At 36.6% G+C, this 27,643-nt stretch overlaps 1 protein-coding gene across 3 annotated transcripts in view; it reads left to right on the forward strand.

Annotated features, from left to right (window-relative positions):
* Positions 1 to 27,643, forward strand: part of LOC131076472 (cycloartenol synthase 2) — a 232,567-nt gene that overhangs the window by 101,365 nt on the left and 103,559 nt on the right. For all 3 annotated transcript variants that reach the window (XM_058013678.2, XM_058013676.2, XM_058013677.2), the window contains exons 14-15: positions 1,884 to 1,930; positions 2,032 to 2,175. In XM_058013678.2, the coding sequence (XP_057869661.2) occupies positions 1,884 to 1,930; positions 2,032 to 2,175 (191 nt within the window). The remainder of the gene's footprint in view (positions 1 to 1,883; positions 1,931 to 2,031; positions 2,176 to 27,643) is intronic.

Raw genomic sequence — 27,643 nt, forward strand, 5'->3', positions numbered from 1 at the left:
AGTTTAAGAATAGTTTATAGGTAGGGGTAGCCTTCCCTTAATTAGGAGAGTATCATACTCACACGTTGTGGCTGAAACCACAATTTTGTACATTCCCCAGGTGTACAAAATTTTCACCCAACAACAAGCACTTGCAAGATTAAACAACAAACAAGAACACCTTCCACAAATGAGTGCAGCAAGAAAGATATGCTATATTCCTCAAAAGCAAAGATTATAGAATGATGATTACAATGCATAATGACTTGGTTTATAGAAAGCAAGAGATAACCTAATTTGTAATTAGGAGAACAAAAGAAAAAGCATGATGAGCTAAATTAAGCTCAAGTAAAGATAGCATAAATGAATTTAAGCTAAAAAAGCATGACTCTAGATGAAAAAAACATAACTCTAGATAAAATGCTCTAACATCCTATCCTCACTGTGGTCATTACAGTTGCCTATCCTGTATTGGATAGTGACATGGTCTGTTTCGACCAAATTGTGTTGATTGTTCCGTATGAACAAATATGCCTGAAGGACAAAAGAGCCCTAATTGGTTATATATTATGGTTGTCTCGTATTGGAGACATTAGCCCGTATTGGCTATTGATAATTCTTTAGTACTCAGATTAACTTAGCAATTTAAAAAGTTGCTAAGAACTAGAAAAGAATAAAACAAAACTTTTATCAAAGCATAAAAGATATAGGAATTTTTGTCAAATGTTGTAGTTGCAATGCCCTAGTAGAAAGGTATAAAAAAACATGGAAGTTTAGATAAGGCACATTAACTACGTTTACCTATCATGGAATGGTAAATAGGCAGAAACCAAAAGAAAGGGCCTCAGAATGAAAGCGGATAAATATGAACAGCACAGTGCCTCTAATATTGAATTGCTCCAGACACCATGTAACTCATAGAAGTTCAACACGAAGAATAGTTTTCCCTTGGATTATTTGTATAGACAATTTTATAGCAGTGTGCAAGAAAAAAACAAAGTTATAAGAAATATTTGAAACTTGATAAAGGATGATAATAGGGACGCTCAGGCTCAACAGTGGCGTTCCTCTTTGTTTTACAGTTTGTCTCTTTCCACAGCATCCTTTCTCTCTGCCAGATTTGCTTTTGACGTCTCCCTCCAGAGTTGCCTCTAGAGATCAATTTATATAGCTCCAACAATGGCAGATAACTCCTTTTGTTGGTAGACAAATAGTGGAAGTTGGCAGTGAAGTGGTGGGATATAGGATCGAGACCAAAATCAAATTAGATTCTTAACAAGTCTTTTCTGGTAAAATTAGCAATGAAGGGAGCAATGTGGCTTCGCACGAAGTCGACTAATTTTATGAATTAAGAATAAAAATCAAATAAGTCTTTAATTTTTGGCATTAACTAGTAGGTAATAAATAATAATTATTCAAATGAGGGTTGTGACAGAACTTTTTGTCATCACTCACAAAGGCACATGCCCAATAGTTATCTTGCATTTTTCAATTTGAAAATCTATGTTAGTCTTCTCATTGGTGTATGTCTTCTAACTGGGAATTAAATTTCCATACCTTAAAATGAATTTTCTGCCATTCTGCATTGCCTGAACTTCAATCTTTGCTCTGGCGGATAAGCTCATTTGTTGGCCCTGAAATGATACAGTTAATAGATGACAATAATAACATGGACAACCATGGCAAATTATGAAATGTGACTCGTGACAGAAAATACAACAAAGATAAAGCTTGAAATGTAACACAATGTGAATTTTTTTGTATGAGTACAACACAATTGGTTATATATTTGCTAAATAAAATGATTCCTTGATACAATTAATTCAAACTGTTTGTTACCATCATACTTATTTTTTATTAGAACTTATAAGTTTTGTGATTGCCGTTTCTATTTACATTTGTAGATAATCAATCCAGCAGAGACATTTGGAGATATTGTCATTGACTACTCGTAAGTGTAATTCTTCATTCATCCTTTACATGTATAATGTGATTTTTATTGGATGTCCAGGTTAGTAAATACATTTTTTTAATATTTATTTGTATTTTCAGGTACGTGGAATGCACTTCAGCAGTCATTCAAGCTCTTGCAGCCTTTAGGAAACTATATCCAGAACACCGATCCCAAGAAATAGAAACATGCATCTCAAGAGCTGTTCAATATATTCAAAATATTCAGAAGCCAGATGGTTCATGGTATGCTTAGTTGTTGAATGATGTCTCAGTAAAAGCTGTGTTGCATGGCATTTTGGGATGGGGATGGTGGGATAAAAGGGACATGTTTTGGGTGGCAAGTGGAGGGTCTTTTTTGGGGGCAGAGGGGCATGGCTAGAGAGAGAGAGAGAGAGAGAGAGAGAGAGATGTCCAGACCATGGGCAATGCACCTTTAATCTCTTTTGCAACTGACAATAATAACTGTCTCTAATGCCATATCAAATTTTTTTAAGTTTGAGACTTTGAATCGAAGTTTGAATAATGAAATCAGAAATTCAAATTATTGCTATTAGTGTTAACTGTTATATAACTTGTATCATTAACTATGAATCTGAATTATTAGATATCTATTGCTGTGATACTACTGTTGCTGCTGCCATGTTGTCGTGATTAATTATGTTGCTGTTATACTGTTGTCATAATATATTTATTGTTGTTGGTATCATGCTATCATGTTATACTGCTGTTATAATGCTGTCATGATATGTTTGTCTTTTCTTAATGTCCTTAATGTTTTTTTTTAAAACATTATACAAACTTGTGTTGCCATCGGGGACATTTGGCCATCCAGGGGATGGTCAAGAGACTTCTCAGATGTCTCCAGCTATTTTGGGGAAGGCCAAACATTCCCGCGGCATTGCCTATTATTGCAACACATTTTGGAAGTGTTTTGAAGATTTTAAGGTTTTTTGGGACAGCCAGGTGATGCCCCTTGCCGTACCTGTATAATTAAAATGGCATTGAGGATGGGGATGGCAGTTTGAGGTCTGGGGATGCATCCCTGTGGAACACAGTAAAAGTAGTCAATATTGAAACATCCCACTTATAATTTCCAGATTTATATGCACAGATGAATAATAGAAAAATCCCAGATTTTCTTGCAAGTTGCTTAGTACCTCTAAAGTATACAAGCACAACAAATTTGCAGATAAACATAATTATTTTATACAATAGTCTCTTCCGATACCACAATGTAATCCTTGGTTCTTATAGTCCTCAAGAACTGAACTGATTAAATATGCAGGTAGACATCATCACCATTTTCAAATTTACAAATACAGTTCAAATCATTGACTATCATAAATATAGATCAAATCATGATATCAGATCATAGTCACTTACAAGCCTTCGATTTATATCAAACCAGTGGAGTTTGTAATTGCCTCCTCCAAGTTGATGGCTTTAGTCAGATTGGTGAAACGATTAAGGATAGAGTGCCTTAGAATTGGCACATCCAATAATAGCTTCTGTCTGTCACTCTATTTATTTGCTATAAATTCCTTCCTCCATCTATAACAACTTAGGAGCTACAAAATGACTTAGACACATGGATTTGCACAACAATGATTGTGATGTAAGTCAGGCTTGGTAATTGCAATGGTGTCTAGAAACCTTGCAGAAGATCTGAAGGCGATTGGCAGTCTGCTGGGAGAGTTGATTTGGAGTTGATTAGGTACCTTAGAGTGGTGTTGTATCTCCTAGTGTAAGAGTTTATTTGCTGCTTGTGATTGTGGCTTGTGTGAAACTCATTCTGGGTCTTGGTTTTGTTTGTCCAATATTCTTCATTCACTGCCTCCCTTAAGTGGACGGACTGTGACTCCGTGAGTAGCTTTTGAGGTTTTTGTCTCGGAGAGCCAGGTGCACTCAAAGTGGTTGACAAACGAAATTCAATGCCTTTCAAAGAGCTTTTCCACACCATATGTAGGTGCTGGCCAAACACGTCGAACTCCAAGGAAACTTTCTAAATAGGTTGGCCCATGTGAACAAAATTAAATAATACTATGAATTTATTTAATAAAAATATTTAATATTAATATTAATATTATTTTAATATTTTTAATTAATATTATCTAAGAACACTTTATTTCGAGCTACAAAACCAAACAAAACACAAGCGATCATTTGGGGACATGACAGTCATCCCCTCCAAGATGTTGCTTGTCCTCAAGAACCTTCAAGTTTGGATGTTCAAAGATCTCCACACCAAGACCTTATAATGCCCATAATGACACCTAAAAGTTGTTTTGTCCACATCCTCATCTCTTACCTTAATTTGGTGATACCTCAAATGCAAATCAATCCTAAAGAAATGCATTTCTCCATGAAGCTCATTAATCTTTTCATTGATCTTGAGTATGGGATAGCAATTTTTGATTGTCCTTTTGTTGAGGGCTATGTAGTCGACACACATCCTCATGGTCCCATCCTTCTTCTTGATCAAAACTATGGATGATGCAAATGGGTTGGAACTAGGCCTTACATGCCCCATATCCAATAGACCTTTGATTGCCTTCTTAATCTCTTACTTGTATATCTTGGGATGACATTTGGAACAGTCATGGCTGGTTTTGCTCCTTACTCAAGCTCATTTATATGCTGAAAACCTCTATCAAGTGTTAGTCCAGGAGGAACGTCTTCGAAACCTTTCTATTCTTGTCCAAAATAGGTTGAATTTCCATATTGTAGGATCTCCCATCCTTTGGAGGACTTGTGTCTGTAATTAAACATTCAACTGCCAATGCCGCTTGATCTTTGTGAAAAGCTCATTCCATCCTCTTAGCTGAAATTGTCATGGGTCCACCGTTAGAAAGACCATGTAGGACCACCTTCTTCCCATTATATTGGAATGATAACTCCATTGTCTGATAACTCTGTTCATATTTATCAAATGAGTAGAACCATTTGACTCATAAAACCACCTTTGTATGCTCCATACTGATAATATAGAAATAATCTTTGATTTTATACTCTCCCATTGTCAACTCTTTTTGCAGAATCTTCTAATTACAAGAAAGAATTGTCTTCATTGCCATGGATGTCTACCTGTGTAACATAGCTTTTTCCTTTGAAGTTCATTCTTGAAGTTTCTTGGCTTGGCGTAGGAGATGATAACTTAGATTGTAACTTTTCCAGTTCGCAATTTCGTAATTCTCATCCTTGTCTCTCATATTTATACATGACTTTCTTTTACAATTTCATTCCTTGACTCACTCCTAGACTTGACAAAACCAAACTCTTCATTCTAAGGCCAGAGACTTAAATTATCACCAAGCTAAGCAAAACTAGGCAAAACACTAAGCTATCAAGCAAAAAGAGGGGTCTCCCATTTGTAATGGTGTGTGTGTGTTTACAACACTTGGTTTAGTCAGTCCAATCTTCTTTATGCATTGCATTCCTTTAGTGGACTGTGACTTTGTGGGTAGCTTCTGAGTTTCCCATCTCAAAAAGTTAGGTGTGCTCAAAGCGACTTGACAAACAGGTCAACGTCCAAGAAAACATTAAAATTTCCAAATAGGTTGGCCCATGAGAATAAAATTAAATAATTTTATTAATTTATCTAATATTAATATTATTAATGAATAGCATTAAGAGCACTTTATTTCCAATTGCAAAACCAAACAAAACACAAGTGATCATTTGGGGACTTGAGAAATAGCTTGGCACAATTTTTCTGGTTCTAAGAAAGTAATAGAGTATCATAATGTAGGTTGATTGCTTATATGATTTTTTTTCTTTGAAGATGAATTTTAGGAATCGCACAAATGTCCTTAGATGACCAAAAGTAGGTCAACAAGACTTAAAAAGGACAATTAATTTTTATTTAGAAATAATGTGTTAAAGGGGGATAACAAAAAATGTCACCAATTACTTAAGCACTAGAGAAACATAAAATTAAACAATGGGTTGAATTTAAATTAAAAGCTATGTATGAATAGTCCTATGAGGGAGGGACCCCTCAAGGAAGCATGGAGATGGGGAAGATGAAGGCAGGAAATGTTGACTAGTGTTAGTGATAGCAAATGTATGCAATAATTTCGTCTTGGAAGGACCAAATTTATCTCTATCTATCACAATGAGAGAGCTAATGTAGGGTTTTATGATGCTCATAGGGGAATATCTGTTTGTAATATGTAAAATCTATCTTGTAATGGCCTATTGGGCTTGTGGTGGTACATCTTTGGATTATGTTCATCTTATTTTGGTCCTATGTACCTTGTGATAGTGATCCTACTTAGAGTAGGAGGCTGATGTGTGTAAGGAATCTTCTATTGATATATGGGGATTAGTGTTTTAATTGGGTTGGCCTATCCTTTGGTCACATGAGGAAGTTGTATGCGTAGATTCAAAAACTTTTTCATATAATTCGTTCCAATTCTATTTTCTTATATTACAAAACTGATTCTTCTCTTTGGTGTCTTTTGACACATTTACATATTAGTTTTCATTCTCTTTGCTTGTAAAGTTAATACTACTATTCAAAATAGACGTTTTGTGCAATTTGAGATGTTATAATATTTTAGGGCTTAAAACTCCCTTGGTTGTGGCCCTATGCTATTGTAAAGTATGCAGGGGAAGTGGTGATATCATATTGTGTATGAAACTACAATTTTTGTAATTCAAAAGGTTGAATCATCTGAGAAAGAGAAATTCAGTTGTTCTTGTAGGAAAGGGACACATTCTGACCTAAGGTTTACATCTTGTGAAGAAAGGAATAGAGGAGATTGCATTTGAAAAGAAATGGATACGTATAGCTCCACTAAATCTCATAAGAGATAAAGTTTCTAAAGAAAGTCTTGTTAGGGTGCAGCTGAAATTGGATTTGATTACTTTTTTGGATTGCTTGTAAAAATTGTCAATGCTCCATTTTGGGTTCACCAAAAAGTTTGTCCAGACTACTCCCTTAGATTTGCCTTGGAAAATTTTCTTGGCTTAGCCCCTTGAGGAAAGTAGTGAATTGCATTGGTGACATTATTGATTGTGAAGGTGATGTCAACATGCAAGGAGGTGATGCTAGCGTTTGTGAAGATGACATTGATAGTCAGTAAGGTGACATTAATGGTCCAAAAGGTGATGTCAATGGCCAAAATGGTGATATTAGTAGACACATGGCCACATCATTGGTGGAAAAGTTCAGATTAGTAGATGTAAAGGCGAAATCAACAAGTGAGGTGACACTTTATAGTTAGGATTTATGTGCATTACACATGGCCCAATTTAGGTGTTTTCTTACCCTTTCTGTTTTTTGTGTGGTTAAATTTGACAGCCATATGATTTTTATTTGTTGCTGTTTGAGATTCTAAAGCCATTGTTGCTGTTAAATTTTGCTACAAACTGTTTCTAAACTCATTGTTGAGGTGTTGGAAAGATTATTTGTAAGTTCTACATGATGGTGTTCATGTTAGTAGTTGTTGAAGAATTCTTTTGTGGGCTTCATGTTAATCAAGTAAAGTAGTAAAGACAACATGAGTATTTGAGCTAGAAGAGTTAGGAAGAAAGTGCCAAAATATAGGAAGGTTGCTCAAGTTGATATGTACAAGAAGCTTGGGATGGGTACAATGTAGCACAAGGAGTGTGCTGAAGGCATGGAAAGATGCAAAGAAGGATGCGAGTTGCACCCACAAAGCCCAAGCAAAAGATAGAGTGTGGAAAACCATGATTGCTCAAGAAAAAGAAAATGTCTAAGAAATGAAGATAAAATATTTTCAAAAAGAACACAAGTTAAATATTTACCCAAGTAACCTCAAATTACTTGCACATGGGTGATGTGGCATAAAACCCAAGATGATGACTTGAGGATGAATTACAACAAATCAGCATGGGAACCAATCATAGCACAACTTGGGGGGAAGTAGTCACAACCAAGTATATAGAGGATGAATCTAGCCCAAGTATTTGAGGGTCATTTTGCACCACATGATTTGAAGGCCAAAAGTCTCTAAGAATTGGTCTTATCCTAGAAATGAGGGGAGATATAGACTTAAACTTTGTGGTGGTAGGGAGGGAATGATGAGAGGATGGTACAAATTTATATACTACTTAAAAAATAGTTATAACATCTTTGAAAGGAGTAGCAAATGAATCTTTGAAACACACATATTGCATTGAACAATGAAAATGCCAAATATTGGTGTAGTTATATTATATTCTAATTGATGATTACATTAAAAATTCAATTACATTTGGCCAATGGCCTAATGCCTCTAATCATCATTCAACGCCAAAGTAGTACATGCCAAACTTATCACTCGAATTACTGGGCTCATCAAATTTAAAATCCTCCAAAGCAATACCAACCATCCTTGTTTGTGCTACATCAGCATGAAATTGTCTTAGTTTTTTTCACTCTACATCCTATTGGGTTATTGGACTCTCCTTGTTAGTAAGTGTATTGCAATCAATGAGATGCAAGGTGCTATGTACAACTATAAGTCTATTTGCCCTTTCAGAGCTAAGCATATTGCTCTTAACGTAGTGGATGAAGCTATAATTATATGAGTTCCTCTCAACAACAAAAGGACTAGAAATCTAGTATAATAGACAAAAGGCTACTATGGCTGTCGAAAAATTATGCCCATACATAGTCCACCAGAAAATTGGATCCTCCTATGCCATAGTCTCCCTATCCATCTTGACCTCTAATGGATATCCCCGAAGAGTGACAAATTTTGTCCACTCAATATGAATAATATTATAATCATACATCTTTTGAATAGCCTTCAAGAACCTTACCTTCTTCTCAATGTCTTGTATAGGGATAACTTTGCCATGCTTTTGCATGTCTCACTTTGGGTTCAATGCACATGCAACAATGTTGATTGTAGTGTTGAGCATCTCCCATTGACAATGAATGATTGCCTAAATATGTTTTTGTAGAACTACAATGGGGTCTTTTTTGGTACAACCTTCATTTGGTCAAGTAGATGCACTTATAGACCTCTCCAAGGCTAGGTGCATTAGCATCTCCATGTCTAATGACTTTGAAGATTGAAATCATTATGATAACAATGTATTGTGCATAATTCCAAAAAGTATCACTCTTCACCACCTCCACCCTCTCACTTGCTCTATCTCAAAATCGGGCCATTGTTCCACTCTATTGTCATGATCATTAGTTGCAATGCTTGTAGTGGCTCAAGCATCTTCTCCAAGAGAGTGAAGTGAAATGTATATCTAGTCTCTACGGGTTGCAAAAACTACTTGGAGAAGGTCTTGAAGAGCGCATGTCAAATATGATGGTTGCAAATAAACATCAACACATCTTTGGCAACATTAAATCTACGTCTTTGATCCAACTAAAGTTGCCTATATCCTTGAGTGGATTATTCATGTCATGCATACAACAAGGAGTCCACTAAATATGATTGTAGGCTGCCTTAATCAATTGCCTTGTAGCTTTGTACACATATGCCACATTTGTCACTAGTTGTACCACATTGTCTAGCCCAACCTCCCCAATAGCATCCCTAAGCATTTGGAATTGAAAATCAACAGCCTTGTTGTACCCTAAACAATCAATATCCCTAGGAGGTAAGGACCCTTTGTACATTTAACCATGATGTTCATGAGTGGATGATGTTTGATATTTGTCCACCTATCTATGACAATGCTGCATCCTCTAGTGACCAAGATAGCCTTCATTTTCTCAATTAAAATTTTAAACTTGGAATAGTTTATATGTAAGAGTGTTGTCCTCAATTTTGTTTCCCATGGCTGCATATATAATGGTCCAACTATTATTAGTTTTAACACTGCCTTTTCCAATAATGGGAGCAAATCACATGGAATGGAAAGCCATTAGCAAAGAAGAATTTGCCAATGGCATCACAGCCTCATCCTTATTTCGCACATTAAATAATTTTGCCACAATGTTTGTGGTATCAATACTAGCAGTCATTCTATTTTTCTTCCTAGAATTTGTTACCCTTGAACTAGTCAAATTAAGATGGGGATCCCTTGATGGCAAACAAGTACAAGTCTTTGGTCATCACCACAACCACAAAATCTATTTATTTCAACTCGATTTTCAAGTGGCGATTGCTTACATACGTCTATATCTTTGCCTCTGACATAAAGAAGGTGTGCATTAACTCTTGTGATGCTTTCTTGAAATTCAAGTTTACATAAGTGACATCTCCATAATCTAGTGCCCCTCATTGCTCTAGATTTTTTCTTTTAATTTGGTTGCAAATTGTCTTAAAGGGGACTTCTTATTGAAGGGACCCTTAGCAAATTCTTCTTATAACTTGGAAGTGTAATAAAAAACAACACTATCAATAGATTGAGTTCTCCAACACCCCTTGTGTGTCCCCATTCACCACCCCATCTTCCCCATATCTGTACCCATAGTCTCAAATTCAATCCCCATAGGATCAACCTGTTGTTGATCCTCTTCATTGCTCATGTTGTGAGAAGTAAAACTCATAGTGACAGTGCAAGAAATGAAATTTATGGTTATCGTACATGTCATAATGTCACTGAATCTTGCACAAGCTCAAGACACAAGGATTTTCTTTTTGTTTTTCTTCTTTAGTTTGCACAAAACACAAAAGCAGTGGATACACAGAAATAGTAATCTTTGTTTTTCAACCTTCATCAAATAAGAATTCCACTTTTTCTTTTCTTACTTTAGGTCGCACAAAGTGTAGAAGTAGAAGATACACAAAAGACAAAATTCTGATTTGAGTAGTATTGAAAGAATAAATGTTAATCAGTTGTTCAATAACAGCTTATGCAAATTTGCAATAAACAGTACAAAATCAAATAATTTAATTTAAGAAAGTAATTTAAAAAAGTAAAATACTGCTGTCATAAATGTAAAGTTAATACTTAATCCCCTCATTGCTGTTTTTAGGTTTGTTTACTTGTTGATTTGAAAAAAACATCAGTTCAACAAATCTAAAAACAACACTTTTATAACTGAAAAATAAATTGAATGAATGATTCAATAATCGGATGATTACATTGAACGATATACTCTCGTATATATAGAGGTTACAAGACGATGTTCTATAATTAGAACATAACATTAAAGTAAAAGATTAAAGAGCTAAAAGCTAAATTAAGCTTAAAAGCTAATTAACTAAAAAGAAAAAGCTAAATGCTAAATAAAGCTTAAAAGCTAATTAATTAAAAAGAAAGAGCTAAATGCTAAATAAAGCTTAAAAGCTAATTAACTAAAAAGCTAAATGACCATTAAACAAGGAACTAAATATAGGTGACTAAAATATAATTAAATATTCTAATACCCTCCCTTAATGGTCATGCTATCTATCACACCAAGCTGCCCTCTAAATTTGAGAAACTTTGCCGGGCTCAAGGACTTGGTGAGGATATCTGCAGTCTAATCTTCTGTAGGACTGTACTGCAGTATCACTGATCCATCTTCAACATGCTGGCGGATGAAATGACAATGAAGCTCCACATGCTTTGTTCGCTCATGGAAGACTGGATTTTGGCTAATTTTAGAACCCCTTGATTATCACAAAACAAGGGAGTAGGTCCTGGTTGAGACATTTGCATGTCTGCAAGCATCCTACGTAGCCAAATTGCCTCACATGCTGCCTTAACAGTTCCCCGATACTCTACTTCGGTCGAGGAAAGAGCTATTGCCTATTGCTTCTTGCTGGTCCATGTGACTGCACCTGTACCCAAGCTGAAAACATACCCAGAAGTTGACCTTTTGTCATCAACACAACCTGCCCAATCTAAGTCTGTAAAACCAACCAGCCTAGGATCTTTGCTTTTGCTATACAGAATGCCAAAATCAGGAGTGCCCTTCACATATCTAAGCACACGCTTCGCTGCAACCCAATGTTCAACTTTTGGGGCTGACATGAAGCGAGAAATATAGCTCACAGCATAACTGATGTCAGATCTAGTGGCGGTGAGATAGATGAGGCTGCCCACTAGTTGCCTGAATGAAGACTCATCCACTACAGGTGAATCTGATTTGGCTGATAATTTGAGCCCTATCTCCATAGGTGTAGATGCAAGTTTACAATCTTGCATTCGAAACTTATCTAGTAGGCTCTTGGCATACTTTGACCAAGAAATGAAATGTGGCTATTAGTCTGCCAAACCTCTACACTAAGACAATAATGGAGAAGTCCCAAATCTGTCATATCAAAATGTTGACACAAATTCTGTAAACCAAAGATCATTGAATCAGTGAAAGGCATGTACTCAGTAAACCAATCTCGACGATGTGTGAAATGTCGAGAGGCTCCAAAGTCAATGTACCAGGCTGATGATTGAACATCATCAGAGGAGGTTTGGGCCATGAACGCATAGAAGGCAGATTCCTTTTGATCAGGATGCGTGGCAGAATTGGCTTTCTGCTTGGACCCTCCTTATTTGGATTGCTGGGATGCTATCAATTTCCGGCAATCTTTCACCAAATGGCCATATATATGATAGTAGGAACACTCTAAGCTCTTCTTTTTGGAAGACTGCTGAGGTTGACCTTGACCTTGTCCTTTCTGTTGGAAGGACGGAGCTTTACCCTTGTACTTATGCGAAGCTGAGGCTGTGAAAGCCTGTTCAGTGGATGAACTAGCGCTGCTTCCAAACTGTTGCTTCCATCGATCCTGTTGGAGCAGCTTGTTGCAAAGATCAGGAAACTTCAAATCAACACTAGTAGAGGAGATATTGAGCGTATCAATGAAATGCTCGTAGGATCTGGGAAGGCTTTTCAGCGTGATCACTACCATATCCTCTTCCACCATGGTTCAACCTATAGCTTCTAACTGATCACGGATGTCCTTGATCTTCGTAAGATGTGCCTGGATAGATGACTTCTCATCCATCATGATAGAAAACAACATATTCTTCAGAAAGAAAGCTCGGCTCTTGTTGGACGTTTCATGAAGATCCTTCAAAAGATCCCAGATCTCTTTTGCTGTTTTACCTGAAGGTACCTGTGGGAGTTGATCATCTGTGACAGAGAGTTTGATAAGCATGACAACCTCTCGATTCTTCACATCATGTTTGTCTTGGTCATCACCTGCTGTTGTAGGACGAGATTCCTTGCCCAAAACAAGCTGATCAAGGCAACGATACTCAAAGATGGTAAGCATACGCTGTTTCCAGGTGTTGTAGTTGCGGTCATTGAACTTCTGACTGTGTTCCAACATGATGTTGGTTAATGATGCCATCACGAAAATAGAGGTTGATCGAGGTCAACTAAGTGAAAGCAAGAGACAGAAGAATCTGATTTTGAAAAAAACCAGAATAGAAACAGCTGTTGAAAAAACTGAAACCCTATAGGAGAATTTTGGCACGAATTCCAAGGTTTGGAAGAAACCCAAAAATTAAAATTTTCTGCACACTTAAAACAGCATAAATGGTGCCAAAAAAAAAACAAAAATCCCAACGTCCACAGAAATAGCAGAAATTGTGAACTGTTCTTAAATTCCAAGGTAAATTTGCTGGCACAAAAATTGAGGCATGGAAAACAAGGCACCCAGAAAAACTCTCGAAAAACCCACCAAGAATTTGAAAACAGAATGCAGATCTGGCAGCTCAAAAATCGAGGCACAGAAAACGATGCACCCCAAAAAATTTGACAACAACCCAGTTGAGCTCTCAAAAAACCCACCAAGAATCTGCAACCAAAATAAAATTTCGACTTGAACAGAAGGGTCAAAACCCTAGTCGAAAATTGCAGAAACATTAGGAAAATTTTCAACCTGCAAAAAAAAAACTGCCCAGGAAGAGAAAAAAATCTGTTTTTTTAAAAAAATAAAATCTCTTCAATAAAAACTTCGAAAAATTTTAATAACAAAAATTTTCGAAATTTTTAATTTCCATGCTCTGATACCATGAAAAATAAATTGAATGAATGATTCAATAATCCGATGATTACATTGAACAATATACACACGTATATATAGAGGTTACAAGACGATGTTCTATAATTAGAACATAACGTTAAAGTAAAGATTAAAGAGCTAAAAGCTAAATTAAGCTTAAAAGCTAATTAACTAAAAAGCTAAATGACCATTAAACAAGGAACTAAATATAGGTGACTAAAATATAATTAATTATTCTAATAATAACTACATACGATTCTATGAAAAATTTATAATTTTCTTGTATGCTTAAATTGAAAAATAAACCGAAAAGCTATCACATATTGGATCATTTATTTCATATTTATCCATTAAGGAACAAACAGTTAAATCCCAAAAGATGAAGGACTGTGACTTACCTTGAAGGATTGACAACTTTCAGTTTGAGCAATATGCTGAAACTTGAACACTTGGCACTTGCTCTTCCTCTTGCTAATGGTCTCCCTCTTGCTTGCTCACACTCTTAGTATCAGCTATGGAACTTTCAGCCTTGCTCAATGCTTCCAAACTTTGATAGTGATTTTGAGTGAGAGTGAAATGTATTTATAGTTTTTTGGAGTGCTTAGGGTGTTGGTGGGGCCTATAAATTTTTAGGGTTAGGGTTGGGGGCATGAACATAAAGATTTTTTATTTTTTAAAACTGCTTTTTGGATGTGTTTGACATAAGGGATGATAGACAGTCCCAGAGATGACATGAGAGATGCTTGGGAGTTTTCCTAAGTCTTGGGGATGTCTAGAAGTCCCGCCCATGCCCCCAACAAGGGGAGATTTCGCCTCTTGTAGGGAGACGTCCTGGGAATGTTTCCTTTTGGTGGTGGCAGATGTTGATTTTAGGCAATCAAATGTTAATCTAGTTACTTAAATTATAAACAAACTGAGAATAAGCAGAAATAATAATAAAAGCACACAACAAAAGACACAAGTACCCTAGGAAAACCTCCCTCTTGGAAAAATCCAGCATCAAAGATTCAGATCAGTTCCTTTATTTATAAGTAGATTATATGAATCAGATTACTTATCTGATTGAGTGCCAATCTAGGGCAGTCTGAACCTAGTATATGCAATTGTAGTATGTCTTCAGAGAGAGCAGAATATCGACACCACTTGAAGAGGGAGATCACTGAAGTATAGCGCACCACCTTGCCCAGCAAGTTGTCCAATGGATTCACTCAAGGATGAAGATGCGGATCGCTCTTTACCATGCCAGATTCGCTGACTGTTCTTGCATAAGGCTGACGACACTTGATAAGGATGATTGTTGTGTAGAATGAATCTTGTTTATATACAAGATTCATGTTCAAGTTTTCCAAGTCGGCTTTAATCAAATTTCCTTTATTTTACATATTTTACTTTGCACTTTGGCGCCCAATTTGGGGCCTACATAACTTGCAACTTGTGACACGTTTCCTTTTGGGCCCAACCCTATTAGACATGAATTGCTTAACCACATGTTACATTTGGGCCCAACTCTATTAGGCATAAATCGCTTAACCACACGTTACATTTGGGCCCAACCCTATTAGGTATAAATCGCTTAACCTTATTACAATAAGATAATATTTTAATTGCCACAAGGCAACATTAAAATATGTTGAGACATGGACCAGCTAGGACTCAAACCTAGGACCTTCCATACGCTGCTGGAGTGCTCTACCACTGAGCTACTGGCCCCTCTTGGATCAGTCCATCGTCGGTCCAGGTGTGGCTTATTTCCAACACCAACACCCCCCCTTAAGCCACACCTCTCATGTGCTTGGGGCTCCTAGCCCGGACCTTGCTCTGATACCATGTTAATGCAAATTGAACTTAATAAAGATATAGATAAATGTTAACTAAATCAAATTCTGTCTTGTATATGCAGATAGGTATACAGTAATGTCTGATATGAAGATTAATTCACTTATTGTGAATGCCCAACACTTAAAATATATATTCAATCTGCAGTATAAACTGCCCTTAATATGATGTCGATCTGCGATATAGAATGCCTTGGATATTGTTATCAATCAACAATATCGAATGAATATTCGAGTCGCTGGGATTATCTCTGCTGAAGAATACAAGTCATTTATAGATTTCGATGATTGCTTTCTTCCATCGAATGAGGCTATATATGAATTGTAGAACCGATCCATGATCGGTTGTGTCTCTTCAATGTCAAATGGTAGGTCTGAATGGTTAGTTAGTAAGTCCGATTAGTTAGTAAGTACTAACTAACTATTAGTTTGTTAACAATACTGTAGTCACATAAATCCGTCCAGTTTAATTAAATGAATATTTGCTATTTATTTGATTAAAAATCCACTAGCCATCAGTTAATTAAATTAACATTTAATTAATTCATCTTCAAACATTCTCCTATTAATTAAATAAATTATTCAATTTATTTTAATTAATTCATTAAACCAAATTCACAATCAATTAAATGAATAAATCCTATTTATTTCATTTAATCCCCTTTCTTCTTTTAAATAAATTAAATAAAACATTTATTTAAAATCATTAAATCCCCCCCACTTGCATTCTCCTAAAAATGCAACTTCCACCTATTTGTTGAAATAAATGAATTTTATTTTTAATAAAATTCTATTTTCCCTCCCTCACTCACCAAACCCACTTGCAATCCTAAATCCCCTTCTAGACTCTTCTAACCCCTTCCTAATTAGCCTAATCCATCCCCTAAATATTGTCACATTCCTAAGCAACTTCAAGTCACTTCTCAAAGACTCCAAAGTCTTTGAAAAGCATTTAAGGCTTTATGTCTTCAAATGGTTAACCTCTAAAGTCTTCCAAACCATTAAAGGCTCTTACATAACCATTTATGGTTAAATCCACTTGCACCCATGGTTAGAGACTTTGACCCCTAACTCAACCTTCATCTTTACCCTTGGTTATTAATTAACCCTTGCACCAGAGTTTACCCCTTGGATAAAAGCTTTATCCAATGGATGACTCTAACCCAACCTTAACCTTACCCCCTAGAGTAAAATGGTTAAATCCACTTGCACCCATGGTTAGAGACTTTGACCCCTAACTCAACCTTCATCTTTACCCTTGGTTATTAATTAACCCTTGCACAAGAGTTTACCCCTTGGATAAAAGCTTTATCCAATGGATGACTCTAACCCAACCTTAACCTTACCCCCTAGAGTAACCCTCAGGTCATGTCAAGCATTTAGTACTTCTTCCCTCTCCCCTCAGTCCATCTCATGTTGACATTTGTCATCCTAGGATTGGGTTGAAAGCCCTCACATGGATCTTAAGCCCTTCAATTCTGACCCTTGTTTAGATTACTCAATCTCAACCATCCATTGCTCCATTTTTCCTATAAATAGAGCCCATTTCTTCATAATCCAGATCCTGAAAACTTGTATGCATTTACATTATAGTCATTTTTAGAGAGAGCATTTAGCATAAATCATCAATATATTGTTATTTTGGATTAAAATAAATCATTTTCATTCCATATCATCTAATATTAGCTTTTTGTTTACACTTGCATTGCATAAGTAAATCATTTTTCATCTTGAACCTCCATAAGGCATCCATAGTGCAAAAAGCTGCTGAGAGCTACACTTATTTGGAACTTGAAGAGGAGAGGAACAAGGAGAAGCTACCAGCATGGTAGAGAGCATATGGAGATGTTTAGTTACATTTTGTAGATTCATTAAGCTTTCTATTTGTTTTGTAGTGTTTTTCTTGATATGCTTGCTTAGGATAGTGTTTTCCATGTGATTTCTAACACTAACAAATTGGTTTCTTGTTGTTTGTGTTTGGTTATAATAACTAATCCTTCCATTTTGCAGAGCATCAAAAACAAACATGGATCGAACGATAATTCAATCACACCTCCAACACTTTAACATTTGATATATTGATTCATATATGTCTCAAGTTCATCTTAGATGAAGATATTAATTCGAGTCTTATATCGGCATGGTCTGTGCTTCAGTTTAATCTGACCATAGCTACAATATCTTCAACACTCCCTCTTAGCTAGGGAAGATTAACTAAGTATGAACAGGTTTAGATATCACACTACTTGTGATATCAAGGATTATATTAAATATCAAGTCAGCATGATATTAAATATTCTGGTTATGGTATGTGTCCTGACATCATGATGTCTACCTGTTGTGACGTTTTCACACATCGCCCCATTGCAAATGGGGACCCATGTTTTTTTTGCTCATTTTGTTCGTTTTCGCTTTGCTTTTTCTAGGGTTTTGTTAGTTTGTTAGTTGTCTGGATTTAGGGTCAAGCCTTAGGGTTCTAATTACCGTCTTTTCGGACCAAAATCCAGTCGTTTTTGAGGGCTTTTGAGTTTCCTTTTCTAGAATGCAAATTTTGAATGCAATGAATTCGCCAGAATGGTCTAATTTTCAATTGGAATGTTGATGCAAAGCTTAAATTTGTCTAAGTGTTGAAGATGAAATGTGAATTTTTGTCCAATTGAGTAATTTTGACCAAATTTTGACTTTTTTGATATTTGATCCTGGGCATTGGAAATGATTTGTTTTTGCCTTGTGAAGTGATAAAATGTGTAAAATCATGATATTTTGGCCTGTAGGAGCAAAATCGCTCCTGTCCCTCAGTGAAGGACGGGAGCTCGTTTTCAAATATCTTACTATTCTTGCAGGGTCAAGATGAATTACGAATTGGAAGTGATGGAGAAAGGCGAGATCTTTCCATTGAATATAAATTGAAGATTTTCATGAGCACAGAAATGCCTCCAGGGGAAAGATCGCTCCTGTCCCTCAGTGAAGGACCGGAGCTACAAATTCAATTTCGCCTTGTCCTTGCAAGATTTTGATGACTTAATGATTTGAGGACGTCCAAAGGAAGATGTTTTGCCAAATGAATATAATTTGAGATGCAAAAATGAAGGAGAATGACCTATATTGACCAAATCGCTCCTGTCCCTCTCCAAGGGACCAGGGCGAGGTACCTTGTAGCTCTTGTCCCTCTCCCAGGGACCAGAGCGATTTCCTTCATTATGCAAAATCCAGACAAAGGTCAAGGCAAGTTTACGTTCAAAAACAAGGAAAAACATGAGATAAATGCGTTGAATATAAATTGAAGATTTTTGGGACGTCCCTAACAGTGCTAATTGCCTAAATCGCTCCTGTCCCTCAGTGAAGGACCGGAGCTTCAAATCCAATTTTGCTTTGTCCTTGCAAGATTTTAACGTCTTGACGATGTGAGAAGGTCCAAAGAGGTACATTTTATCAAATGAATATAACTTGAAGTGCTGTCGAGGAGATCAACAGGGTAGCAAGTCCGGCTTGAGTGAGGTCCTGATCCTGAAATTTGGCTAAGTCTGGAATGTCCTGATCCTGAAATTTGACTAAGTCTGGAAACTGAAAAACCTCCAAAAACTAGATTTTGCAATATAACTCCTGGAGGTCTGAAACCACTCTCAAACATCCTGAAAGTATATATGGAATATAACTTAAAGTATAAGAAAGAAGAAACATAGAAGGAAATGTCACCTATACTTAAATGTTATATTCCATTAAAATTGTCCTGATCGAGAGTGCGAAAAGTCAAATTTCGCTCGTGTCCTTCTCCAAGGGTCCAGAGCGAAAAGCGCTCTTGTCCCTCTCCAAGGGACCAAGGCGAATCGCTCGTGTCCCTCACCAAGGGACCAGAGCGAAAATGCTTAGTTAGGCCATTCCTGACCTTGTTTGGACGAATCGAGACATCAAAGGCATGGTGAAGGACGAAATGAGCATGATAGAGCATCCAGACTTGATCAAAAACAATGAGATGATGAAGTTTTGCCTAGAGGGTCAAATTCGCTCCTGTCCCTCACTGAAGGACCAGAGCGAAATTCTTCATAAGGTACGATCTGGGCAAAGATCAAGCAAATTTTATGTTCGAAGGCAAGAAAGGAGGTCAATCGAACCCGTTGAAGACAAATTGAAGATTATCAAACGTCAACAAAGGACCAAAATGCTTAAGTTCGCTCCTGTCCCTCAGGAAGGGACCAGAGCGATTTTTGTTGTAGATGATTTTCTCGCCAAATTTCAACCGATCTCAAGGCATGAATGAATGAAAGGAGGCATTGCGAATCCGTTGAATATAATTTTCGAAGGTGATGAAGTGAAATGAGGCCCACAAGAGCAAAATCGCTCCTGTCCCTCAGTCAGGGACCAAGGCGATGAGGTACGTATCTTCCCACTTTTTCATTTTTGGACGCTAAACAAACATTTTTGAATTTATTTAAATGCTAAAATTCGATAAGTTTTGAAAATTCAATTAAATGGCATTTAAATATTGCGCTTGATATTAATTAAATTATTTTGCCTTGTAAAAAATCGAATTTGTTAATTTAAATGACAAAGGCATTTAATTAATTATTTATTAATTAATAGAAAATCAAAAGGAGCGCTTGGTATTTTATTGGTTTATAAAAGTCGGCCTTGTTATTTATTAAAAAATCGTTTAATTTGCCTTATTAATTATCAAGTCGGCCTAAGGTGGTAATTGTGAGATGAGCGCTATAAAGGGAGGTGAGAATCATTATTTTCACATTATCATTTTTCATGCGATCTCAAAGGGAGAAGTGCGAAATTATCTTCAAGGTGCGGGTCTTGTCAAGGAAGGCGCAAACATCATCAAGGGAGTGCGAGTGTGTTTGAAGGAGCGAATTTCATTTCAAAACAAAAGAAGGCACTAGTTTTATCCAAGGCGAAACATCTATCCAAAGGAGAGGCGAACCTGAAGTTTCAAGTTAGGCGAACTTGCCAAGGACATTGAAGAACACATCAAAGATTCTAAGGGTGGCGAATTAATAAGGAGGACGTTCATTATCCTTCAAGATCAAGTCAAAGGCTTTAAATTTTGATTTTTGCCTAGGCAAATTCCTCATTTTGCATTCTAGAGTTAGCTCTCTCCTGAGGTATGGCGATATTGGTTTTATTGTCTTGATTTTGAATTGTTCATCGTCATTTCCTTAATTTTGAATTTTGGAATTTTGTTTTGCCTTAGCTCAGTCTTTTTTAGGAAATGATTAATAAAGGACTTATCATTAAGTTTCCTAAAATTTGCTCTCTAATTTATGTTATGTATTGCAAAATCATGTTACTAATTTTGAAATGTTGTGTAGGCATCAAATGGAGGTCTCTTCAAGGAAAATCAAGCCGGATCAAGGACGGTCTTCGCCAGGACGATCAAGCCAGGACATGGACGACCTTCTTTGGACTAACATCATCAAGGGCAATCCAGCGTTCCAAGGCGAGGTACATCATCCTGCACATCAAGGACAAAAGGAGTTAGAACAAGAGTTAATTAAAGATAGCCTCTCAACGACATCAAATTGAATATCTAGCAAGCTTCAAGTGTCAGAAGAGGTGGCATCCCAGTCATCACTCCTCCAGTCAGTGAAGTCCACCTCAGCATGTCCAGATTCAATGTACTTGACTCATGGGAGGTGGCACAAACTTCGATGTACCTACCCCGGCTATCCATTGGTCGATTTTTCTAAAAGGGACATGTGTCCAAGCAATACAATTTTATCATTGGTCAAGCATTAAATGTTATGTAATGGTTGTAACAAACCCTAATTAGGGTTTTCATTGTAAAATCTTGGCCATTGATCTTGAATTGATCTAAGCCATCAAATTGTATTGTGGGCACTATATAAGCCCAGACATTTCATTTGTAAAAGAGGATTAGAGTGAGGGAAATTTTAGATGATTAGAGAGAGTTGTAAATAGTTGGAAGAGTTAGAATATAGTTGATAGAATAGCAATTAGAGTAGAATAGGAGGACAAGGCAAGAAATTGTTGCCATTGATTGTAAACAAACTCCATTTTCATTGAAGTAATGGTGAAATATGTCGTTTTTCTTGCAATTTGCATGGTTTCTTGTTGAAGTCTTCAATCTTAGATGGTAGATGATTAGATGAATGGAGGAAATGTGATTGATTAATGATGGAATTCGTACATCCATACTACTAGCAGTTTGTTGATTGCAGACTTGCCTTGCGAAGTCAACTGGAATCGTTCAGCCTAAGCTCAATTTCAATTTGTCGCTTCTTCATTGATATGCATCAACTTGGATGGTATCTATGCCTGCGGTGATGATTTGAACATCATAAAGCTTCCTTAGAAGATCGCACTAGTCTTGTGTAGATGTTCCATTGATGTCAAAACAAGACCTAGTTAGAGTTTCATCAAAAATCAATCATTGCTCCTACATCCTTAGTATTAGGATTAGATCCTCTCTTCGCCCTTATCCTTTTTTCCATTTTTTTTTAATCTAAGTTAGTAAGAGCTTGTGTCCAGCAAAGCAGATCGGAAGTTCAATGTAAGTCCCCTTGTGATTCCAGCAAATCACATCATACCACTGGAGCTTGTCCACACGTAGAGACCCTACTAAAAGAACCTTGGAGTCTACCTAACTGATCCTTCATGCGAATCTTCAGCAGTTAGAGACTATTTTCTCAAGAGAGGATAAGATGCCTATTGGTATTTTATTCTGTGTATGATGGTGTACAAAATACACGTCAACACTACCATAACTCATCATGGCATATCCATGGATATTAAGTCTGCATAATATCCACCATGATTCATCCATAAGGAATATTGAGACATACTTGATATCAAGTCAGCATGATATCTATCAATAATTCCAAAGGATGATTACTATCAAGACATTTCCATGAATATCAAGTCAGCATGATATTCGTCGTGATAGTAAGTATTGTAAAGTCGTCACCTTACAATACTGCATACAAGTGTTCATTATTAGAACGAACGTCACCTTCCCATAATGTACACAGGAGGGCAGGCCCATACACGTCATAGAGTCAACACATATGACAATAAAGAGTTTACACATTAAACAACTTTATATAAGTACAAATAAAACAATTTTGAGACTGTGTCTCAATTATATTTCAACCATACCAAGTTTCTTCCTGAAGTGCTCCACTTTAGCTCTTGAAAGAGGCTTGGTGAGAATGTTTGCTGTTTGATCGCTTGTACTAACATATTTTAATTGAATAGCATGTCTCTCCACCATGTCTCTTACATAGTGATAGGGGATTTCAATATGCTTGGATCGATCAGATCATGGAATGTTGGATTTTCAGAAAGTTTATACAACTTTGATTGTCACACAAAAGAGTGGTAGGTTTTAGAGGCTTTCCAAATAGTCCCACAATCAACTTCCTAAGCCACACCGCTTCTCGGGCTCCCATAGAGGCTGCTATGTATTCTGCTTCGGTAGAGCTTTGAGCTACAGAGGACTGTTTCTTGCTTGTCCAAGAGATCATGGCAGATCCTAGACTGAAATAGTATCTAGAAGTACTCTTACGGTCAGTCACACTTCCAGCCCAATCTAAATTTGTGTATCCATGTAAGTCGAAATCAACTTTCTCATATCTAAGGCCATATCTAATAGTGCCTTGTAGATATCTCATGATATGTTTTGCTGCCACAAGATGTATTTCTCGAGGTTCACACATAAACTGACTTAAAGCATTAACTGCATAGCATATGTCAGGTCTAGTGTTGACCAAATACATAAGTGATCCAATTATTTGTCTATAATGAGTACGATCCACAACTTTGGACTTTGCTGTAGGTTCCTTCAACTTGTGCAAGTTTGTTTCCATGGGTGTAGAGATTGGTCTACAGTCATCATTCCAAATCTCCGCAATATATCAATGGTGTATTTTCCTTGATTCAAGGAAATACCATCAGGTTTCTGCCATACCTCCAACCCTAGGAAGTAGTGTAAGAGTCCCAAATCCTATATCAAATTCTGCAGCTAGATCCCTTTTACATTGGACAATGAGATGGTCCTTACCTGTGATTAGGAGATCATCTACATAAAGTATTAGGATTAGCAAGTCACCATTAATAACCTTAAAATAGAGATTTGGATCTGCAACATTCTTTGAAAATTCTAAGTTCATGAGATAGCTGTCAATTCTTTCATACTAGGCTCGGGGAGCCTGTTTTAGCCCATAAACAACTTTCTTCAGTCTTCCCACATGAGTTGTGGCATCATGAACTATAAAGCCTTCAAGTTGTTCCAAGTAAACCTCTTCTTCAATAATTCCATTTAGGAAAGCAGTTTTAACATCCATTTTGATGAACCTTCCACCCTTTGGATGCTGCAATGGCTAATACTGTTCTAACCTAGGTGTATCGAGCTACTGGTGCAAAAGTTTCTTCGTAGTCAATACCTTCTTTCTGTGAGAAGCTTCTAGCAACAAACCGTGCCTTGTGTTTTTCTATACTGCCATCTGCAACATGTTTAATCTTGAATAACCACTTGGAGGACACAACTGATTTTGCTTCAAGTCTGGGCACTATGTCCCAAACATCATTTTTCAAGATGGATAGGTACTCTTCCTTCATGGCATCTTTCCATGCTTGACTTTTGAGGGCTTCACTAACACTTCCAGGTTTTGAGTTCAGGATTTCATTCATCAGTTCATCATAAGTTAGTTTTCGAGGCCTCTTGCTTTCTCTGAATGTACCATCAGATGCCGCGAAGCTTCCTGCTTCCTCTACTATTTTCCTAGCCCAGAGTGGTTGTTTCTTTTTGTTGATATTTGGATTTTCTTCTTGATACTCCCTCTGAATTTCAGCTTCATGTGGGTTTTCATAAGAAGTGTCTTTACGAGCTTCCATCTGAACTTCAGGGAAGTAACATGTTTCCTAGTTTGAGGGAGGATTTTATATTTCCAACTCATCATAATTCTTTGCCCTTTTGAAGGCAATATCCTCCTCACATATTACATCCTGACTTAGCTCTATTTGTCTTTGTCCAAGAATGTGGATTCTGTAAGCCTTTGTAGTCTTGCTGTATCCCACAAAAATACCTTTCTTTCCGCAAGGCTCCAATTTTGTTCTCTTCTCTTTTGGAACATGAATATATACAGGACAACCAAATATCCTTAAATGACTTATGTCTAGTTTCCGGCCTATAAATGCCTCCTCTGGAGTTCTGTTGTTAAGATGAGAATGTGGACATCTGTTTTGGATATAAATTGCTGTTCGAGATGCTTCTGCCTAGAATGAGGTATCTAAGTTCTGATCGAACATCATTGATTTTGCAGCTTCCACAATAGCTTTATTTTTCCTCTCAGCTACTCCGTTTTGTTGGGGATTATAAGGTACTGTAAAATCCCTCTTAATCCCTGCGATTGCACAAAACTCTTTAAACAATTTTGAAGTATATTCTCTCCCATTATCTGTTCTCAGAGTCTTGATTTTCTTCTCGGATGAGTTTTCTGTCAAGGCTTTGAATTCTTTGAATCTATTTAGAATTTCTTCAGATCCTTTGTACTTTAAGAAATAGATCCAAGTCTTCCTTGAAAAATCATCCACAAAAATCACATAGTATAAGGCTCCCCCTATGGAGGGTTTGGACATAGATCCACACAAGTCTGAGTGGATTAGCTCCAATGTATCTTTGGTTTTGCTTGAGCTATTTTGAAAAGAACTTTTGGTGTTCTTTCCTAGAGCACATCCTCTGTAGGTCCCATAGTGCGAGAGGTTTAACTTAGGTAATCTTGTTACCATCTTGTCTAAAGAGTTTAGAGCACGAAAATGTAAATGCCCTAATCTTCTATGCCAAATTTCACTCAAGTCTGCAGTTTCATGAACAAGGGCTTGTTTAGGTTCAGTGCATAATTTGTAAAGATATCCATGCCTCTTTCCTATAACTTGAGCTTTCTTGAGTGTAGATGTTTTAGGCCATGCCAGGACTTTTCCATCCATGAAGGTGATCCTATAGCCATTATCCTCAAGGGCAGAAATGGATATCAGGTTCCTTTTGATTTCTGGTACATATAGTACATCCTTCAACTGAATAGTTATTCCTGATTCTAACTTGATTGTACAGGACCCCACTCCTTTCATTGGATGTGCGGAATCATCTCCAATGGTAACTTCCTCATCAGTTTCTTCCACCATATCTTTCATGGTTTCTCGATATCCGGTGATATGTCGGGATGATCCACTATCAATCATCTAGGTGCAGGATTTGTTGGAAACTTAATTTGAAAGTGGTATGTAGAATGTGAGCATTTCAGATTCCTCTTGAGAGTTTGTTTTTCCAACCTTGGCATATGTTGCTTGCTTCTTTGTTCGATCTGGACATTTAGTAGCATAGTGTCCATATTGGTCACATCGGAAGCAATGAATTTGAGAGACATCTTTTCTTGGTTTGCCTTTTCCATTAAATTTTCTCTTCCTCTTTAAATTCTTCTTCTTTTCCTTCTTCTTAGAGTTGGAATTAGTGTTAAGAACATGAATGTCCTCATCTAAACTCTTTTGTTTGCTTCCTTTGGTGAGTAGTCTAGTTTCTTCTAGAAGACAGTCATATCTTAGTCTGTCTAAGTTAGGAGGTTCAGGTCTTGCACTTATGCCTTGCACAAAAGGTTCCCATGAGTCAGGTAATCCACTCAAGGTAGTGTAGGTTAATTCCTATTCATCAATTTTGCATCCAACTGAAGATAGTTGATCTCGAAGTGCTGTTATCCTCATGAAGTAAGCATTTATAGTTTCATCTTTATTCATGCTTATGTTGTTTATTTGCCTCTTGAGTGCGAGTGTCCTGCCAGTATTATTGATTTCAAATGCATTTTCAAGTGATTTCATCATGAGATGTGCAGTTTCTTGTCTTGCTAGGATTGGAACAATGTGATCTTGAACATCATCTATGATCAATCTCATGGCCTTCTCATTGTTTTCTATCCAATGAGATTTTTCCGGTTCATCTTTAGGTTCGGTGATTTCATCGTATACATATGAGTATACTTTGTTCTCCTTTAGCAACATAGTGATTCTTAGCTTCCATGATGAAAAGTTATTTGCTCCATCTAATCGATTCTCGAATCTGATCGTGCTTGCCATGTTTGATGAAGGAATTTGATTAGTCTTCAAATTATGTGATCTTTAGTTACTCAAGTTCAATTTAGGATCAGTTTATAACCTGGCTCTGATACCATGTTGAGACTATTAGAATATTTAATTATATTTTAGTCACCTATATTTAGTTCCTTGTTTAATGGTCATTTTGCTTTTTAGTTAATTAGCTTTTAAGCTTTATTTAGCGTTTAGCTTTTTAGTAGTTCACTTTAAACGACTTGTTCTTAATTTAGAACGTCGTCCTTGTAATCTTTTTATATACGCTTGTATATTGTTGAATAGATTATCCGATTATTGAATCATTCATTCAATTTATTTTTCATGGTATCAAAGCGGGTCAATGGGATTCTTTAAAGTTTGGCGAATTTTTTAATAAAAATTCATGCCCTTCTTTTTGGAATATTTTCTAGATTTTTTTTATTGTTTTTTAATAAAAAAAACGATTTTGCTTTTTAGAAGGCTTTTTAAAGGTTTTCTGGTTTGTGGGCGAATTTTTGTGTTGGGCAGCAGTTCATGTTTTTTTTTAGAGTTATGGAGATTTTCGAGCCTGCGACCTGGAGTTTTTTTTGCAGATTGAAAATTTTCCTAGGGTTTCTGCAATTTTTGACTAGGGTTTTGACCCTTCAGTTCAAGTCGAAATTTTATTTTGCTTGGAGTTTCTTGGTGGGTTTTTCGAGACCTCAACTGGGTCGTCATCAGATTTTTTTGGGTGCATCGTTTTCCGTGCCTCAATTTTTGAGCGGTCAGATCTGCATTCTGTTTTCAGATTATTGGTGGAATTTTTTAGAGCTTTTTCGGGTTGGTCTCAGATTTTTCTGGGTGCCTCGTTTTCCGTGCCTCAAATTTTGTGCCAGCGAATTTGCCTTGGAATTTAAAAACAGTCCGCAATTTCTGCTAATTCTGTGGACGTCAGGAATTTTG

Source organism: Cryptomeria japonica, chromosome 5 (assembly GCF_030272615.1).
Source record: "Cryptomeria japonica chromosome 5, Sugi_1.0, whole genome shotgun sequence".
NCBI lineage: Eukaryota > Viridiplantae > Streptophyta > Pinopsida > Cupressales > Cupressaceae > Cryptomeria > Cryptomeria japonica.